Genomic DNA, 20,097 nt, shown 5'->3' on the forward strand with positions numbered 1-20,097 from the left:
ATATAAATAGAAGCAGGTTAATCTTTGGCCTAATCAGTCAAAACCTGCAAAAAGTTTGGCCATTCAGAGGGTGGGGAGAAGGGAGAGCAGAGGCTAAGGAGAGGACTGACATTGACCAAATGGACGCTGTGGGCCAGATGCTCCACAGCAGCTGCTGGGAGCCGAGAGCACAAGTGTGAAGCAACACAACACGGTATTTGGATCTGGCATCCAGCAGCTGCTATACAGAAAACCTCTTTTTTGAAAGATTGTCAAGCCCACAGCACAAATGGCATATTCCACGCAATTGTATAAAAATGCTGAGAAATGGCTCCCTAAATGCCTACTTTCTGCCAGGCTCTGTTACATACGATAGATATATCTAGCAGCAAGGTTGCTGGTTGTTAAATTATGGGCCTTTTGCTAAAAAAAGGATGTGGCTAGAGGTTGCCAGCTGTCCCTCTCAAAGCTGAGCAGCTCTTAGCCCTGTTAACTTCAGTTAATTCTAGGTCTGCTCCACCTTCACCATCAGCAGGCCTTCTCCCCACCATCCATCCAGTGCTCTGAAAGCCCAGAAGGAAATTCGCTTCTCCCCACCAAAATGCCCGTGTGCCATTGTGTGAAACTCAGGGATTGTGCATTATGCTTTAGGTGAGATGATTTAGTTACATTCTCCTAAAGCACTTATGTAGGAGATATTTTCCTGTAGGTTCATGGGTTGAGTTGGGTTCATGGGGCAAAAAACAGAATGTTCAAAACCAGTGATTTGAGCTCTTCACAGATAAAGCACCCCTATTAAATTCAGAAGCAGACAAATATCTCAGCCCTGTTAGCAAACCTTTCAGTAACTTATAAGAGTTCCAGAAATGCAACTCATAGGAAAAGAAAGTGTTTATTTAGTTAACAAGACTGTTTCCCCTGGATGAGTGGCTCCTACCTGTCTCAGACTCTTCTACTAATTCTGGTTATTAAAGGGTTGACCAGATGTCAGAAGGAATGGGCGAATGTGGATCCCCTCTCCCAGGAACTCTGCCTCTTCATCATTCTCATTTAAAAGGCTACTAACTGGTTATTTTCATTCTCCTTCCTTTCCTCCTAAAAACAGCCCTTAGTCACTCATTTAGCCATGCACATATTGCTGAGGGGACCCACTGGCAGAAGATCCCATTTCATGATCATTGTCCTCTATTTCTTGTAGAGTCCTGGACTTTGGCTAAAATCCGATAAACTAAGCTCAGATGTGGGTATTGCATCAGAGTTCTTTTCGCAAGTATCTTCAGTTTGAGAACAAACATCTAACTAAAAATGAATGTTTTCATTTCTCTTCCAAAATGATCATCCCAGCATAGGGATGGGCAAACTTCATGGTTCTTATTCTCTTGTGGGTGTTATCAAGAAGGTGATAAAAAGGCCTGTTTATTCCCCTTTGGAGCTATTCATAATTTTTAAGTAATGCTGTACAATAATAATCTTAAGAGCAGACTTCCTGGCATAACTTACATTAGACTCTTTTGATAGCCGTGCCTGACATCTCCATATTTATCTTCTTTTAGAACATTTTGGGCGGGCGAGGGCATGAGGCAAAGGTCATGGGTCCTTTTCAGAGGCCTTTTTGATGTAATGTTCCTTGTAGTGATGGTGAAAAAGCACACACCATTACTTTCGTAAGCAAATTACATGATTGAAGATGGCTCTACTGGGGCCAAAAATGTAGCTACTGCTGTGGTGTGGTAAGAAAAGTCTGCACTAGTCAGACCTTGGCCTTTTGGGCTGACAGAGCACATCTGAGAGGGTTAACAGCATCCTTCTGTATCCTCACAGATGCTGATGCGGAGATTGAAGGAGCTCCAGCCTCTCCCTTGGACGTGGTGTGCTTGGATGCCAATAAAGATTACATCATCATCTCTTGGAAACAGCCAGCTGTGGATGGAGGGAGTCCTATTCTGGGATATTTCATCGATAAGTTAGTGCTTAGTCTAAGTTCAGTAAAGATGCATGCTTGCTGTCTCCCACCACTTCTAGGTGAAATGGGGTGAACTATTTTCTTTACTGGTTTCTCTCCCCCATTCTCTGTGTCTCTGTCTCTGTCTGGTGTACATGTATGTTTATGTAAATTCCAAAGATAATCCCTGAATTCCAAAGATACTGCCAACCCAAATCACTTATTTGGCGAGAATATTATGAATTTGTAGACCTAATAGAGGCCACTTTGCAAATGAAATAGCTGGTTTTTAATATACTCAATGTCCATATTCCTAGTATATCAGTAAATTAAGAATATTTAGCCATTTAAAGAGTAATATTTTATGAATCTCATTTACCTCACAGGATTCAAGTTTGACAAAGAAATAACAAATATCCAGAGTACTAAATTAATTTTTATCCAGAAGTTCTTGCTCTTTACATTCTCCAAAACTTAGAGGCCCTGTATTTATTTATTTATTTATTTTTTTTGTCTTATTGTTGTTGTTGTTGTTGCTATTTCTTGGGCCGCTCCCGCGGCATATGGAGGTTCCCAGGCTAGGGGTTGAATCGGAGCTGTAGCCACCGGCCTACGCCAGAGCCACAGCAACGCAGGATCCAAGCCGCGTCTGCAACCTACACCACAGCTCATGGCAACGCCGGATCGTTAACCCACTGAGCAAGGGCAGGGACCGAAGCCGCAACCTCATGGTTCCTAGTCGGATTCGTTAACCACTGCGCCACGACGGGAACTCCTGAGGCCCTGTATTTAAAGTAAACAAGTCTTACACATGAATTATCCAGTGAGCTTGGAAAATACAGACAGCAAATTTAGATAATTGACCTAAGTACATTATTGCCTGACTCAATTCCTTTTCAGATAGTTTCTCCAGCTCTCTTTCATTTTTTTTTTTTTGTCTTTTGGTCTTTTGTTGTTGTTGTTGTTGTTGCTATTTCTTGGGCCGCTCCCGCGGCATACGGAGGTTCCCAGGCTAGGGGTTGAATCGGAGCTGTAGCCACTGGCCTACGCCAGAGCCACAGCAACGCGGGATCCGAGCCGCGTCTGCAACCTACACCACAGCTCACGGCAACGCCGGATCGTTAACCCACTGAGCAAGGGCAGGGACGGAACCCGCAACCTCATGGTTCCTAGTCGGATTCGTTAACCACTGCGCCATGACGGGAACTCCTCTCTTTCATTTTTGAATGATAAAATCTACCTGTAGAAACCACTAGGGACAGATAATCTGTGCCACTATAGTATTATGGTCTTGTACCAACGTGGATTAAACCTCATATTCATAGCAATAAATAAGTGTACACTGGAAAAAAAAAAAACCAAAAAAAACCCGCATCCTCATGGATGTTAGTCGGGTTGTTTTCGCTGAGCCTCAGTGGGAACTCCTATTATGGCTAATCTTTATTAAGCATTTGCTGTGTGCATGGCAATGTTCTAAAAACTTCACATACATCTACCATGAATCCATAACCACCCTTTGAAAGGTAGGTACATTATTACAAGTAGGAAACAAGTAGCTGACCCAGGGCCATACACCAGTGAGGAAATGCTCAGTCTGTGTTCTAGCTGCTCAGCCACACTGCAGAGGTCTCCTGAGCGGCCACTCTCCGCCTTTCTTTCTGCCCACATGGGAGTTTGGAAGCACATCCTAGGGTCACTGGGTCACCAAGACAGTATCTGCACAGGGGGAGGGGAGAGTCCTGCAGCATCCCTGGAGACGGGGACGTCAAAAGCTTGTCCTGACCTTCACAGCTCTCCCCGAGACCCCCATCATAGCAGCTCCAGTTCCTCCTACAAAGGAGGCTTTGGGGGAAAGTGGATGGAAGGCAGAGACTGAAGCCTTACTTGGTAACGTTTCACATAAGTTTGAGTGAAGTGCCTTCTGTCTGAAAGGTCAGAAGGGTGAGGGTAGAGAAGTGAAGAGAAACCCCCCACCCTGCCTGCCTTGGCACTGCCCTGGGCAACGTTCTCCCCCACGAGAATCATTTGGGAATGAGACCGTTTGGACAGAGAGCCGTTTTGAGGAAGTCACAAGTGCAGTGCTGTGCTCATCCAAGTAATGAGTTACTTAATCCTGGTGCTGGATACTTAGGTTACAACTTGAGCCCCTAAAACCCTATTGATCAGGCCAAAAGGACGATGTGAACTGGCATCTTTGTCTCCTGGGATGTGACCACTCCAGCCCCAGGTTCTGACTACTATAAAAGCCCCCAGTGAGAAATCAGAGGTTCCAAGGCCCTGGTCTTCCCCTGCCAGTCCTGAGACTTTCCCTGCACCCCATCAATCTCATCTGTTAAGAAACAAATATATTACAGTAGCTGCCTCACCTTTCTACCCACGCAGCATGGAGTGACCCTCAGTGAGCTCTTTCCAGACGACAGTACAAATAAGTATCTTTTAAGGTGTTGACTTTCTCAACAGTAGTGCCGTTCTTAAAAAAAAAAAAAAAAATGTCTAAAGAAGACAAAGAAAGAAGTCCCTCATGGTAGAGTTGAAGACATTGTCGGGGAGATTTAGGGCGGACCTTCTCATTAGTGTCTCCAATGGAAAGACTGTGCATATCTGCCTGCTTCCCCACCCCCAGAAAGTGCCTCTGCTTAGCACATGCAGCCCCTCAGCTGACTGCTTTTAGTCAGGTCAAAGGACAGGTATGTCCCCAGGAAAGCTCTGAGGCTCGCCCCCTCCGCCGCCGTTATAGAAGACACACTGCAGCTGAGTGGCACTGAGCGCCTGCAGTGACCGTGCTTGAGCTGGATGCTTTTTAGAGAGAAGACCTGAAGCCGTGGGTGGGTTTGCAGCTTTGGGGCCGTCCATTGAGCCTTCCTTCTCTCATGTTCCTGCCCATCACTCTCTCTCCTTAGGTGTGAGGTGGGCACAAATAACTGGTCGCAGTGCAATGACACTCCTGTGAAGTTTGCTCGTTTCCCGGTCACTGGATTGATAGAAGGTCGTTCTTACATATTCCGAGTTCGAGCCGTGAACAAAAATGGAATAGGTCTACCCTCTCGAGTTTCTGAGCCTGTGGCTGCTCTGGATCCAGCTGAGAAAGCTAGACTTAGAAGTAAGCATTTTTCGTGTTTCAGGACCTTTTTTCTAGAACCGCAGTATATCGCATTGCAAGGTCGTTCCTCCCCTTTCCACTAGAGGGAGAAGAGAGTAAGAAATCCTTTACTGATCAGAAAAATCCTGGGAGAGGAAAAAAGAAAACAAAAAAGTATGTGCTTTTTGACTCATCTGTGTGCTTTTGGTTCTTCTTAGTGTCAGATTTTGAGATTTTAATTACCTCCAATTGAAAACTGTGTGTTTTTTTCTCTTTTTTATGGCTGCACCCATGGCATATGTTCCTGGGCCAGGGATTGAATCTGAGCCACAAGTGAGGCAAGGCCAAATCTCTTAACCCACTGAGCCCTGCTGGGGATCAAACCCAAGCCTCCGCAGAGACCCAAGCCACTGCAGTTGGATTTTTAACCCACTGCACCACAGCAGACACTCCCAAACTGTGTTTTGTTTTTTTTTTAATACAGCACTTTAAATCTAATTTGTATTTTGTCTATCAACTTGACCTAGAATCTTGTGTAACTTTGTAGGTGATGATCAACAATTTTCAATCTGATAAAAGGGGGAGGGCTTTATTTTATTTTGTTTTATTTTTATTTGATTCAGAAAACTTTGCAGTATTAAACTGAGTTCCAGGCATTGTGTTTGGAATGAAATATGAAAACCTAGAGCCTGGAGAGTGTTTTTATTCATTTTATTAGCACACTTCAAATATACCTTTCTTTTTGGTTCAGTTTCTTAAAGTTTCTTAAAAATTTTATTAACCTTGAATTTATCCCTTAAAGCATTAATGTCTCAACACTGAGTTTATTTACAACAAAGGAAAAACATTTATATTGTATTCTGTACTCACTTTTATATTAGACAAAAATAATGTTTTCAAATATTTAGCCTCCAAGTCTCAATGTGAAAATTATCGTAGATAGGAGTTCTCATTGTGGCTCAGTGGGTTAAAAACTTGACATAATCTCTATGAGGATGCGGGTTCGATGCGTGACCTCAGTCAGTGCGTTAAACATCCAGTGTGTTGGAGTTCCCGTCGTGGCGCAGTGGTTAACAAATCCGACTAGGAACCATGAGGTTGCGGGTTCGATCCCTGCCCTTTCTCAGTGGGTTAACGATCCGGCATTGCCATGAGCTGTGGTGTAGTTTGCGGATGTGGCTCGGATCCTGCGTTGCTGTGGCTCTGGCGTAGGCTGGCAGCTACAGCTCCGATTCGACCCCTAGCCTGGGAACCTCCATATGCCACGGGAGCGGCCCAAGAAATGGCAAAAAAAAAAAAAAAAAATACATCCAGTGTGTCAGATTCGGCTTAGTTCTGGTGTTGCTATGGCTGTGGTGTAGGCCTCAGCTACAGCACTGATTCTTCTCCTAGCCAGGGAAGCCCCTAGCACCTCCATATGCTGCAGGTACAGCTGTTAAAAAAAAAAAAAAGAAGAGAGTTCCTGTTCCGGCATGGCGGCAAGGAATCTGAGTAGTATCCATGAGGATTCGTGTTCGATCCCTGGCCTAGCTCAGTGGGTTAAGAATTCAGCCTTGTTATGAGCTGTGGTGTAGGCCACGGCTACAGCTCTGATTCAGCCCCTAGCCTGGGAACTTCTATAAGCCAAAGTCACAACCCTAAAAACTAAAAACGAACAAAAAATCGTGGTAGATAAATTATGGTCTGCATTTGTGTCATGGGAACCAATACGGCATCCTCAATAATGAGACCATGAAATGACATTAAAGGAATTGTTGGACATTCACATTTCAGTCTGTACCAGATTTCACAACTTTGGCCCTATTGATATTCTAGGCCAGGTAATTTTTTTGTTGCAGGAGGCTGTCCCATGCATTGTTAGATGTTTAGCAGCATCCCTGGCCTCTGCCCACTAGATGTCTACAGACCCCCTCCCTCCACCCCAATCCCACATCCCCGCCATGACAATCAAAACTGTCTCCAGATATTACCAAATGTCTCTGGGGGACAGAAATCACCTCCCTCGCTGAGGACTCCTGGTCTATACCATATTTTCAGTGTTATTCTTGAACGTAAATATATGTAGTGGCATCATAAAAATCTAAGTAAAATACTGCCACCTTCTCTCTGGAGACTTTCTAATCAGGCTCCTTGATTGCTCTCGAATCGCTTTTCACCTACCATCCGACTTCCCTTCTTTTCTAATTCCATCTCATACTTTTCATTTACTCCTCTTTTATAAATTTCAATGAAAATAAGATTTGTTTGAATTGAAAATGCATTACCTTGCTTATCTTGTTTCTGATTTTGCACAAATTCTGGCGAAAAGACCCTTGTTTAAAGCAGGAGTTGAATCATTTTTTTTTTTTTTTTAAGGGCCTCGCTCACGGCGTATGGAAGTTCTCAGCCTAAGATTTGAATCAGAGCTACAGCTGCCAGCCTACACCACAGCCACAGCAATGCCAGATCCTTAACCCACTGAGCAAGGCCAGGGATTGAACCCACATCCTCATGGATACCAGTCAGGTTTGTTTCTACTGTGCCACACTGAGAATTCCAAACCATTCTCTCTTTCTGATGTCTTTCTGATATGACAAATGAATATTGTCTTTAACTTTATATTGCCTGTCCACCTGCTTTCCTTACTCAGGATCTAAACCACTTTCCTTTGTAAACTACACTTTCCAAAGAAATGGAAAGAAATCGCTTTCATTTAGCTTTACCACAAAATCAGTGCCCCTTTCCTCTTTAATCTTCATCATGACAGATAAATAATGCAGGGCTTACAGTTGTTCCAGAAAGATTTCTCCCAGTTAAGTGCTATCTCTTAGGAAGAGCCTGCAAGTATGTTTCAGGACGTAACTCGTTGAGCAGTATATGAATACAGGTTGTTAACCTCACCTGTGTAAGTAAAGTTCCAGAAACGTGGGCACCGTCTAGGTGAGTTCTGGGCTCGAGCAGATTGTGAGGTGTTTGAGGACAGGGCCTCTGACGTCATGCATGTGCTTGCCAAGACTCATTAGGAACGTATAGTAGTAAACTAGTTACAAACCCATTTGTAACTGATCTGGCCAGTTCATCAATTTCTCACTGAACTGCATTTGTAAATGTTTCTGATTTTATATTTGTCTCTGTCAGGTCGCCCCTCAGCACCCTGGACTGGACAGATCATTGTCACAGAGGAGGAACCGACAGGTAAAAGCTATGTTTTCCCCAGATACTTTTGCCAGTGTTATTCCATGCAGCTTAGCTTTTCTTGTTGTGGGTGCAGTGTATGTTATTTAAGATGTTTTGGAAAGAACATTCTGAAATAGTTGGAGATCATGAAGTAACTTATGTTGTCAGAGAATCGCTTTTTAAAAAAGCTTTTTTCTTCCTTTTGTCTGTTGTCTTTTTAGGGCCGCACATATGGCACATGGAGGTTCCCAGACTAGGGGTCGAATCAGAGCTACAGCTGCCAGCCTATGCCACAGCCGCAGCAATGCCAGATCTGATCCAAGTCTGTGACTTATACCACAACTCACAGCAACACCGGATCCTTAACCCACTGAGTGAGGCCAGGGATCAAACCTGCATCCTCATGGATCCTGGTTGGGTTTGTTAACCACTGAGCCACGATGGGAACTCCACTTTTTAAAAAAGCTTTTTTGGATTAGCAATGAGATCCTGCTTTGTAGCACTGGAAAGTATGTCTGATCACTTATGATGGAGCACGATAATGTGAGAAAAAACAATGTATACATGTATTTGTAACTGGGTCACCATGCTGTACAGTAGAAAATTGACAGAACACTGTAAATCAGCTATAATGGAAAAAATAAAAATCATATTAAAAAACAAAACAATAAAAAAGCTTTATTGAGATACAATGACATGCACTAAACTGCATGTCTATAAAATATACACTGTGATAAATTTTACATGTGTAAACACCTGTGAAGCCATACTGTGATCAAAATAACGAACATATCCATCACCCCTAAAATTTCCTCCTGCCCCTTTGTTATACCTCCTTCCCACTCCTTTCCCATCTCTAGGCCACTATTGATCTGCTTCCCGTCACTGTAGTTTTTGTTGTCCACAGTTATAGATAAATGGAATCATATTCATTTTTGTCTGGTTTCCTTTACTCAGCATAATTATGTTGAAATGTATCCATATTGATGTGTGTATCAGTTCATTCCAATTTGTTTATTGAAAGCTTCTATGAAACACCTTAAGTGTTTTTTTGTGGACGTACACTTTCATTTCTCTTGTATAAACACCTAGGAGTTGGATGGATAGGTCATCTGATAGACGTTTGATTTTTAAATAAATTGCCAACTGTTTTCCAAATGGTTGTACTACTTTACATTTCCTCCAACAGTATGAGAGAGTTCCAGCTGTTCCAAGTACCGCCAGTATTTGGTATAGTCAGTCTTTTAATATTAGCTATTCTAGTAGGTACACAGTAGTGTCTTATATGATAGTGGTATTTCAGAGTAGATGCATAGCAGTCTTAATGTGCACTCTCCTAATAAGGTTGAGCATCTTTTCATGTGCTTATTTGCCAATTTTGCGCAATATTTGACATCTTTCCCAAATCCAAATTCACTCAGACATTCTTCCTTTTTTCCCTCTAGAAATGTTATAACATTAGGTCTTAACATTTCTGTCTATGATCCATTTCCAATTAACTCTTTCTTTATTGTACAAGTTAAGGGTCTAAGTTATTACTGTTATTTTGCTCCTGACTATACAAATATTTTAGTAATATCTGTTGAAAAAATTATCATTTTCCCATTGAATTTCCTTGGCACCATTATCAAAATCAATTGATTGTATATTTGTGAATTTATTTCTGGAATCTTTATTGGTTAGTTTTATCTTTGCTACACAAATACCACACTGTCATGATTACTGTAGCTTTTATAAGCTTTATTTTTTTTTAAGCATCATAATTTTGAAATCAAGGTAGTATGAGTCCTTTAATCCTTTTTTTCCCCTTAAAAGTTGTTTTGGTTATTTTAAGTCTTTGCTTTTCCATGTAAAATTTAAAAGCCAGCTTATCAATTTCTACCAAAAAAAATCTGCTGGGATTTGAATTAACCCTTTTATCCTTCATGATTTACTATCTACTCATTCTATCAATTATTGGTAAAGTAGTGATGGAATCTCCAACTAAATGGTGACTTTATTTCTGCTTGTAGTTCTATCAGGTTGTGTTTCATGTATTTTGAGGCTCTGTTATGAGTCACATAAACATTTCACTTTTGGATTGTTATCTTCACTGGATGTAGAAATCTAGGTTGACATTCTTTCTTTAAAGAGGTTGTTCCATTGTAATACAGACCTGTGCTATAAGAATGACTGCTATCATTTTTTCCCTGTCATTCTTATTTGTGTTTTTCTGTATGTAATATATTTTAACTATATCTGCTTTTAAGATATTTCCTATTTTAACCTACTTATTTCTTGATGCACATTTTTAAATTAAAGTATAGTTGATTTACAATGTTGTGCCAATTTCTGCTAAGTGACTCAGTCATACATGCATACATATACACACACACACATACACATTCCTTTTCTCATATTACCTTCCATCATGGTCTATCCCAAGAGACTGGATACAGTTCCCTGCGCTGTGCAGTAGGACCTCATTGCTTCTATTTTACCCTACTTGTGAGATAACAATTTTCATAGCAGTTTTGCAGATGCTCACAAAGGGCATAAGACTCCTGGGTCAGAGATGAAGGCCTCTGCTCCCCACAGCACCGCAGCCTGCGCTTCGAGGTCTCACTGGTCTCCCTGCTTCCCCAGGCCCCCCAAGGATGCTGCCCACACAGAGCTCTGGTCACAGCTGAGAAAACTTGCCCTTAGGAAACCCCAGTCTTCAAAGGGGGTTATTCACCAACCCACTCAAATTTTCTGGAGAAGGACATTATCTTTATCAATCTGGTGAGAAAACAGGTCAGCTTTCTGCCCTAGAGGATATGTGATCTCTGTATTCCAAAGTCATTTGCCAGCCAAACATCCTTGCAAAGATACTCCATCAAAAAGCTAATTTAAGATGTGCAGAAAATACAGCTTTTATCATTGCTACTACTTTTCAGGATTGTGAGGAAATTAAAATTGTCAAGCAAAGAAAGTAAAATTGTGGCTTCAAATGAATGAATGTTTTAGGCATGGAGGCAAGGTATTTCTTTATATTGTGGAGCTGTAATTAGCTCTTCCTCCAGTGGGAGAGCAGCGTTTGTGACTCTAGTGTCCCGGCTCCACAGTGTGTGCGCCTTACTTTCCCCTCTTGTTTTTCAGAGGGTATTGTTCCCGGGCCCCCCACAGACCTCTCTGTCATCGAGGCCACCCAGAGCTACGTGGTGTTGAGCTGGAAGCCCCCTAAGCAGCGTGGCCATGAGGGTATCCTGTACTTTATAGAAAAGGTAAGGCCCTGGGATGAACATATCACCCTGCACACTTGCTAAAGATTTCTTTAAGGAAGTAGAGATTAATTTTCCATGTGTCCTGAATGCTTTAAACACTTATTAACTGTGAACAGTCTCCACAGGAAAAAATGTTTATCAAACAGAACTTTGCCTGAAAGTTCAGGGGGCTTTTGGATCCCTGAGGGTCACCCATAGACTCCTAAGAGGTCCACAGTCCCCAAAGCATATGCCCTCTAAGAAAAGGCATGTTCCCTAAACTGTAGGTCAGTTCTGTGACACCATTTTCTTTCTTTTTTTATCTTTCTTTAATTTTTTTTTTTTTGTCTTTTTGTCTTTTTGCCTCTTCTAGGGCCACTCCCGTGGTATATGGAGGTTCGCAGGCTAGGGGTCTAATTGGAGCTGTAGCTGCTGGCCTACGCCAGAGCCACAGCAACGTGGGATCTGAGTTGTGTTTGCAACCTACACCACAGCTCACAGCAATGCCAGATCCTTAACCCCTTGAGCAAGGCCAGGCATCGAACCCACAACCTCATGGTTCCTAGTCAGATTCGTTAACCACTGAGCCACGATGGGAACTCCTAAAAATATTTTTATTATACTTGATTTACAATGTTCTGTCAATTTCTGCTGTACGGTAAAGTGACCCAGTTACACATATGTATACATTCTTTTTCTCATATTATTTTCTATCATGTTCTATCACAAGTGATTGGATATAGTTCCCTGTGTGACACTGTCTTCTAGACACTTGCTCTGTCTCCCTTGCTGCGGTAATGCCTTTTCATCTCTGCACTTGTCCTGCAGTAAGGGATGAACACCAATAAGGGTAGATGGGCGAGAGGAGCAGATGTCACTGTGCTTTCAAATGGCTGGGAGAGCGAAGACAGAGTCCTTTCGTGCAGCCTTGCACTTGCCTGGCTCTTCACCAAGTGCTGGTGGGAGGGCGGGCCCACGGTTGCAAAACAACGTGAAGTACTGGCTAGTTCTTTCCCTCAAGTGTCTTACAATTCCCTTATAGTTATGGTAGAGAGGCCAGCCTACAAAGAAGGCCTAAAATGGGTGGAATGATAATGATTATATGTGACTATCTTACACCCATATTTGAGGGGTGTGCTAATAAATATTTACTCCTAGAAAATGGAGAAAAGCCAAGACCTGAACAAGACATTATTTAGGGAAACTACCCCAGCTGCAAGTGCAGACACACGGAAGAGCCTGCCAGGCTAGGCATGGGGCCTTGCTTGGGGTTGAAAGAGGTCTTTGCCTTACAGGATAATTGCTAATGGAAGAGGGCATTTAAAGAGAATGCGCTGGAGATTCCCTATTGGTTAAGGATTCAGTGTTGTCTTTGCTGTGGCTCAAGTTTAATTCCAGGCCTGAACTTCCACATGCCGTAGGCACAGCCACTAAATAAAGAGAATATGCTGAAAATGAGGTTTAAAATCCATTATTAAGACAGTTTTGATGAGGATATAATTGAAAAATGTAAAATAAAAATACATTTATACGTAAGAAGTTACATTTTTATTGGTAGATATGCACCATTTTTTTAGAATAATGAATGCAGCAAATGTTTTTACTTTTTTGTATGTTTTATTTTTATAAAATTATGTGATAGCATGTTAAGGTATAGTTTACATTTTGCTTTCATAGCAAAATCATAGAAACGGTCTTTTTTTTTTTTTTGCAAAAATATTAAGGAGCTCAGTTAATTTTCCTGAAGTTCTTTCTATCTTAATGCTACTGATTTTTTAATTTCAAAACACCTATCAGGTCACCTTCCCTGAAAATTATTACGAAAGAATAGCAATTATAGGAATATAGGTGTAGGCAAGCACCTACAAATTAGGTAACAATATAAAAGCAATATGCACCTATCTTTATCACCTTTATTTCAAGTCAGTTGTTCTTGAGAAAATTATACTTTACTAAAAACACTAGGGTCTGTCGTTTCCCTTTATTACTTTTCTTGGATGAGGACACTTAGCTCGTGTCTTTGAGGACCATGCTTCACTTCCCTCTTGTCCTGGGCAAATTGATAACAATAAGTGGAGCGTCTCTTCAATGTGCAATACGGACATCTTCAAAGAAAGTCTGATTTTACCAAACTAAAACTAAAATTTGGAGTTCCCGTCATGGCTCAGTGGTTAGCGAATCCGACTAAGAACTATGAGGTTGCAGGTTCGATCCCTGCCCTTGCTCAGTGGGTTAAGGATCTGGCGTTGCTGTGAGCTGTGGTGTAGGTTGCAGACGCTGCTCGAATCTGGTGTTGCTGCTGCTCTGGCATAGGCCGGTGGCTACAGCTCCAATTAGACCCCTAGCCTGGGAACCTCCATATGCCTCAGGAGCAGCCTTAGAAAAAAACAAAAAGACAAAAAACAAAAAACAAACAAAAAAAACCCTAAAAATTTATATCTTCATTAATTTTTATATTTTCTACATATTAGCTTCAAATAAAATATAATGAGTAACATTCTTGATTTAAAATTTTTTTGCTCTCTATTTTGTTAATAGAGAACAAGAGTGGTAAACATGCACTTCCTGGGGTGTTTAGTACACACAGCCCTGGTGAATCTTTTTGAAATGCTCCACACAAAGATAGTTCTGAATAAGCTCTGTGACAGTAATTACCATCTTCCTAATAATGACACAGTAACAATCTACTACTGAGGCCTTTTCTCTCTTCTTCTTTTTTTTTTTTTTCTTTTTGCCATTTCTTGGGCAGCTCTTGCGGCATATGGGGGTTCCTAGGCTAGGGGTCGAATCAGAGCCACCGGCCTCCACCACAGCCACAGCAACGCGGGAGTGAGGCCTTTTCTTAAGATGTGTCAACGTTGGCTGCTGTTGAACGTTTCCTCTGGTCACATAAACTTGAATTTCTCTCCTGGAGTCTGTAGCTTCTCCTGACCTAAATACATAGGAGTCTGATTAAAAATTTAAGTGTTTTTCCACCAGGGTGCCTATTAGTACAGGACAGAGGGGACATTTAAGAGTGTGGCACAAGTCAATAGCCCTGTATAGGCACTGCTGGCAGATGAAAGGCCCAAGGGCCCTGGGGAGCAGAGCATGCCAGAGACCTGGGGCATGTTTACAGAAGAACCAGCTATCCAATGCCAGGCCATTCTCCTGAGGCAAGTCTCAAATGATTCTGATGAATCACTTCTATTTTTTTCAATTTTATTTTTACTTTTATTTTATTTTATTTTATTTTTTGTCTTTTTGCCTTTTCTAGGGCCACTCCCATGGCACATGGAGGTTCCCAGGCTAGGGGTCGAATTGGAGCTATAGCCACTGGCTACAGCCACAGCAATGCGGGATCCAAGCCGCGTCTGCGACCTGCACCACAGCTCACGGCAATGCCAGAGCCTTAACCCAGTGAACAAGGCCAGAGATCGAACCCGCAACCTCATGGTTCCCAGTCAGATTCGTTAACCACTGCACCACAACAGGAACTCCATTTCTATATTTTTAATTTTATTTTTATTAGAGTATAGTTAATTTGAAGTGTTGTGTCAACTTCTCCTGTATAGCAAAGTGACTCAGTCATACACACACACACACACACACACACACACACACACACACATACACACACCCACACACATTCTTTTTCTCATACTACCTTCCATCATGTTCTATCCCAAGACCATGGATATAGTTCCCTGGGCTGTACAGTAGGACCTCACTGTTTATTCATTCTAAATGTAATAGTTTGCAACTACCAACCCTAAACTCCCTGTCCATCCTACAATGAACCACTTTCTAACACGTTGACCTTTCTAAGGAGAACATTCCCATGTGCTTGTCTTGTGACGAGTTTCCATCCCCAGAATGTTCACACCCACAGCAGTGTGGCTCCTTTGGTTACCCCTGCACTTGCACTTCTTCGTGGAACTTTTTACCTAGGGATTTGAAAGCACTTAAAGTGTAAACTTGCCTGTCGTGGCAACAGGCTTACGATCAGTTGCACCATGTTCGTGAGCCCTAGAATGGTTGATATTGAGGCAAATTGGACAAATCAGGTCCCAGCACTCCCAGACCCTCATCCTACTGTGGTTTTTTTTAGCCCCACACTTTCTTCTCAGATGTCTTATGTTTTCAAGTCTTTCCCTCATTCCCCTATCAAAAATCTGTCATGTCCAAGGCAAGGATTGTCTTCCTTGGTAGCTCTGTTTCTACCAGCGGAATGAAAGGAGCTAATGTTTACTACGAAGGAGAAGGCAGTGTTCTAAACTCTTTATGTGTTCACTCATTTAATTCTTACAGTAACCCTATGAGAGAAATACTTTTATTTTCATGCTTCTGTTTTGTAGATGAAGAAATTGAGGCACAGATGGGGTATTTAATTGGCCCAAGATCACACAACTGGGAAGAGGTAGAGGTAGGATTTGAACCCAAGCATTCTGGCTCAGGTCCAACTATGTCTGGCTCAGATTCAACTATGGCACATTGCTTGCTCCCTTTCCAAGCCTAAGTCTTTTCCTCTGAAAAACCTCAATAGTCACAAAATATTACCTCCACAATGCCTTCTTCAGAGCACAGTTGAGAAGACTGAAGAGTTGCAGTGGTGACTAAAGTTCTTAGCACAGTGAAAGGCAGCTATTATTTTTATTATTAAAGTACAAATGGCTGATAATGTTTATATGTGTTCCCTAGGAGAGAAAATGTCAAAATGAGTCAAGGCCATAAAGTCAAGGATTAAAAGGCTAGGAAAGTTCCATTCCTCAATGGGCATCAGATTGACTGTTTAGGGGAATTTATTCTCCCTACCCTCCTGCACACAACTCACACCTTATCATAAAAGGCACTGCAAGGGACTCCAGAGGTTACCTTGTCAAATTTTCTTATTTTACAGATGACACTCATGTTACTTTTCCAGGGTCACAGACCTGTTGTTAACAAAGCTAAGACCAGAATCCATGCCTCTGGGTTCTTCTCACTGTACCATATTGCCTCTCATTTTAAGTGAGGGAAGATTATGCTGAGTGATGTGCAATAAATGTCTTGTCCCTCAAATTTACCATCCTTGACAGCTGGTCGGTTGATCACATAATTTGGGTTTCCAGAAAAGACTCTTAAAACTCTTCAGAAGTTCTGTAGCAAAGTCACTTCTGCTACCTTGGGCAGAGTTGAAAGTTAGCATAGAAGAGAAAAAGAACTACTGAAGACTGCTGATCATGTTCTTACTATATTTTGCACCAAAGCTCAAATATATACACATCTTTTTTCCAAGGATTTTGAAGTCATTGTAGGTCAATTTAATTTCAAGGATAGAATCTCATTAAATTAGTTTTCCCATTATTTATTCTAAAATATGGGCAAGAAAAAAATAACATTTTTTTGTCTTTCACTAACTTCATGCCTTCAGAATTCAGAAAAATTCATTCACTACAAAAAAAACCCAAATTGTTGATTATCTACTATGTGCCAGATAGCAGTTCCAGGCCTTGGGGTACAGCAGTGAATAAGACAGCTCCCTGAACTTGTTTCATTAGAATTTACTTTCCAATGGAGACGACAAATAAACAATGTAATTTCAAATAGTGATAAACAGAGTTCCCGTTGTGGCTCAGCAGGTTAAGATCCAAATATAGTGTCCGCAGGTTTGGATCTGGTTTGCTGTGGCTGTGGTATAGGCCGGCAGCTGAAGCTCCAATTCAACCCCTAGCCCAGGTACTTCCATATGCCATAGGTACAGCCATAAAAGAAGGAAAAAAATATTGATAAGTATTTCAATGAAAAATAAGGCAGGGTGAGTAAGGGCTAGAGAGAGAGGGGAAAGGAGCAAATAACCCTTTACCAAAAGATGAGAGTGGCGATCAATAGGCCTTTCTGAGGAGGTGGTCTTTGAGCACAGACCTACATGACGTTATGCATCATCAAAGGAAATGCAAGTAAAATAATACAGTTCATAACAACGTGATGGAAATGTAAGCACCTAACATAGCATATTGCAATTAACTACCTATTCTAAGAATTAGAAAAGCTTCTGATCCTAAACTATTGTTTAAATAAATAAAGGACTTTTGTAAGTAGATCAGTTTTCTTATTTAGTTCAGAAAGGAAGTGAAGTATTAAAGCAGCCTGTGTGTCCAATAGAATAAAGCCATTTTGATTTAGCTAATCTTGTGGACCTCAGATGTTTCATTCCCGTTTCCTCCAAGTTTCTTTTCCAGTCCAACCTGCATAACAGGTAGCAGTTTGCAGGCAGACAAAAGAACTTCAAGATGCCTGGCTTAGAGTTCCAGTTTATTCTTGCTGTGCTTTCAATGGATTTTGCTGTTCTGGCTGCAGTGTGATGCAGGTGCGGAAAACTGGCAGCGGGTGAACACAGAGCTCCCTGTCAAGTCTCCCCGCTTTGCTCTGTTCGACTTGGCTGAGGGGAAGTCCTACCAGTTCCGAGTCCGCTGTTCTAATTCCGCGGGAGTGGGTGAGCCCTCAGAGGCAACGGAAGTGACCGTAGTAGGGGACAAACTTGGTAAGTGTAGCGTTTGCTTGCGCCATTGTGAACTTCTTTTAACTGGAGAGAGAATTCCAAAGCAAGACTCTTATTGGAATACATATGCATTCAAAAGTAAAAATAGTGACATCCTTTTTCATATTATAAATGTAACTGATGTCTGTATGTAACTGATACATAAAAACTTTTCATTATTATGAACTACCATGTATGAAAAGCAAACTTCTCCAGGAATTTCAACAGTATTGCAAATGTATTTTTTTCTGGAGGGGGTTGGTATGTTCATGGGTGTTTAATTTCTCATTATGCTCCCAAACTAGCATATTTATTTTTTAATTTTCAGCTTTAATAAATATGTTATAAAAAACTATGTGTTCGACATGATTACTAGTATAAAATTTAGATAATATATACATATATATGTGTGTACGTTTCTGTGCGCATGTGATAAGAATGAATTTCTAAGCTTACTGTGTGCTTGACCATTATTTTCCTCTTTTCCCAGACATCCCCAAGGCCCCGAGCAACATCATCCCAAGCAGAAATACAGACACATCAGTGGTCGTTACGTGGGAGGAATCCAAGGATGCTAAAGAGCTGGTCGGGTACTACATAGAGTCAAGCGTTGTTGGCTCTGGCAAGTGGGAGCCCTGCAACAACAACCCTGTGAAGGGCACACGGTAACCGTACTCTGTGTGTGCGGGGGGTGGGGGGTACAGTCTGACACTGGAGCCACAGATGCTGCAGAGAGGAGACATAGCCATGGACCTAAACAGCAGCGCAAACGTCCAAAGGAAGGAAAGTATTAAACATTATGCTCTGAATAGCCAAATGAATTGAAAATTGATCATGTCTACTGCAATACATTTGAAGAAAAGGATTACTAAAGATATTAAACACTTAAAAACATGCACTGCCAGCTATGGTAAGAGCTCATTTCACAGCTCTTGTCCGATTATTTTCCTGTATACTCTTTGTGCTTGTGCTTTTTATTTTTTCTTTTGATGGCCACACCTGTGGCATACCGAAGTTCCTAGGCCAGGAGTCGAATCAGAGCTGCAGCTGCCAGCCTGCGCCACAGCCACAGCAACGTCAGATCTGAGCTGCATCTGCGACCTATGCCACAGCGTGCAGCAACACCAGATCCTTAAGCTACTGGGTCAGGCCAAGGATCAAACCCACATCCTCACAGAGACAACATCGAGTCCTTAACCCACTGAGCCACAACAGAAACTCCCTGTTTGTCCTTTTAAACTCTCTGTTCTGGTCTTTAATATCTAATATGATACTAGATTCCAAGGAATTAAGAGGCTCTAGTGAACATAAATTACCCAGGCATTTTTTAAATTCAAGTATGATTGGCCTACAACACTATGTTCATTCCAGGTGCACAACGTAGTGATTCGGTATTTCTATGCATGACAAAAGGATCACTATAAAAAGCCTAGTTACAATCTGTCACCATACAAAGTTATTGCAATATTACTGTCAGTATTCCCTATGCTGTATTTCATCCCATGACTGATTTATTTTGTAAATGGCCGTTTGTACCTCTTAATCCTCTTCACCTTTTTCATTTCTCCCACCTCCACCCCACTCTCCTCTGGCAAGGACCTTTTTGTTCTCTGTATCTACGAGTCTATTTCTGTTTTGTTATATTTGTTCATTTGTTTTGTTTTTTAGATGCCACATAGAAGTTGAACAAAATCATACAGTATTTGTATTTCTCTGTCTGACTTATTTCCCTTAGCATAATACTCTCTTGGTTCATCCATGTTGCAAATGACAAGATTCCATCCTTTTTTTATGGCTGAGTAGTGTTCTGTTGTATGTATATGTGTGTGTGTGTATATATATATATATATATATATATACACATATATATGTGTATATATAAGTGCCACATCTTCTTTATTCATTCATCTATCAATGAACACTTCTGTGTCTTGGCTGTTGTAAATAGAGATGCAGTGAACATGGGGACATATACGTCTTTTTTAAAATTAATGTTTCTGTTTTCTTCAGAAAAATATCCAGAAGTAGAATTGCTGGATTGTATGGTAGTTCTATTTTTAATTGTTTTGAGGCACCTCCATTGTCTTCCATAGTGTCTGATCCAATTTACATCCCACCAACAGTGCACAAGGGTTCTCTTTTCTCCACACCCTCACCAACGCTTGTTGATTCTTGTCTTTTGAGTATCCATTCTGACAGATATCAGGTGATAGCTCAG

At 41.4% G+C, this 20,097-nt stretch overlaps 1 protein-coding gene across 2 annotated transcripts in view; it reads left to right on the plus strand.

Moving 5' to 3' along the window:
* Positions 1-20,097, plus strand: part of MYOM1 (myomesin 1) — a 141,888-nt gene that overhangs the window by 58,670 nt on the left and 63,121 nt on the right. For both annotated transcript variants that reach the window (XM_005665300.3, XM_003127844.5), the window contains exons 11-16: positions 1,801-1,942; positions 4,822-5,021; positions 8,118-8,174; positions 11,277-11,401; positions 17,699-17,882; positions 18,370-18,544. In XM_005665300.3, coding sequence (XP_005665357.1) covers positions 1,801-1,942; positions 4,822-5,021; positions 8,118-8,174; positions 11,277-11,401; positions 17,699-17,882; positions 18,370-18,544 — 883 coding nt within the window. The remainder of the gene's footprint in view (positions 1-1,800; positions 1,943-4,821; positions 5,022-8,117; positions 8,175-11,276; positions 11,402-17,698; positions 17,883-18,369; positions 18,545-20,097) is intronic.

Source organism: Sus scrofa, chromosome 6 (genome assembly GCF_000003025.6).
Source record: "Sus scrofa isolate TJ Tabasco breed Duroc chromosome 6, Sscrofa11.1, whole genome shotgun sequence".
NCBI classification, from domain to species: domain Eukaryota; kingdom Metazoa; phylum Chordata; class Mammalia; order Artiodactyla; family Suidae; genus Sus; species Sus scrofa.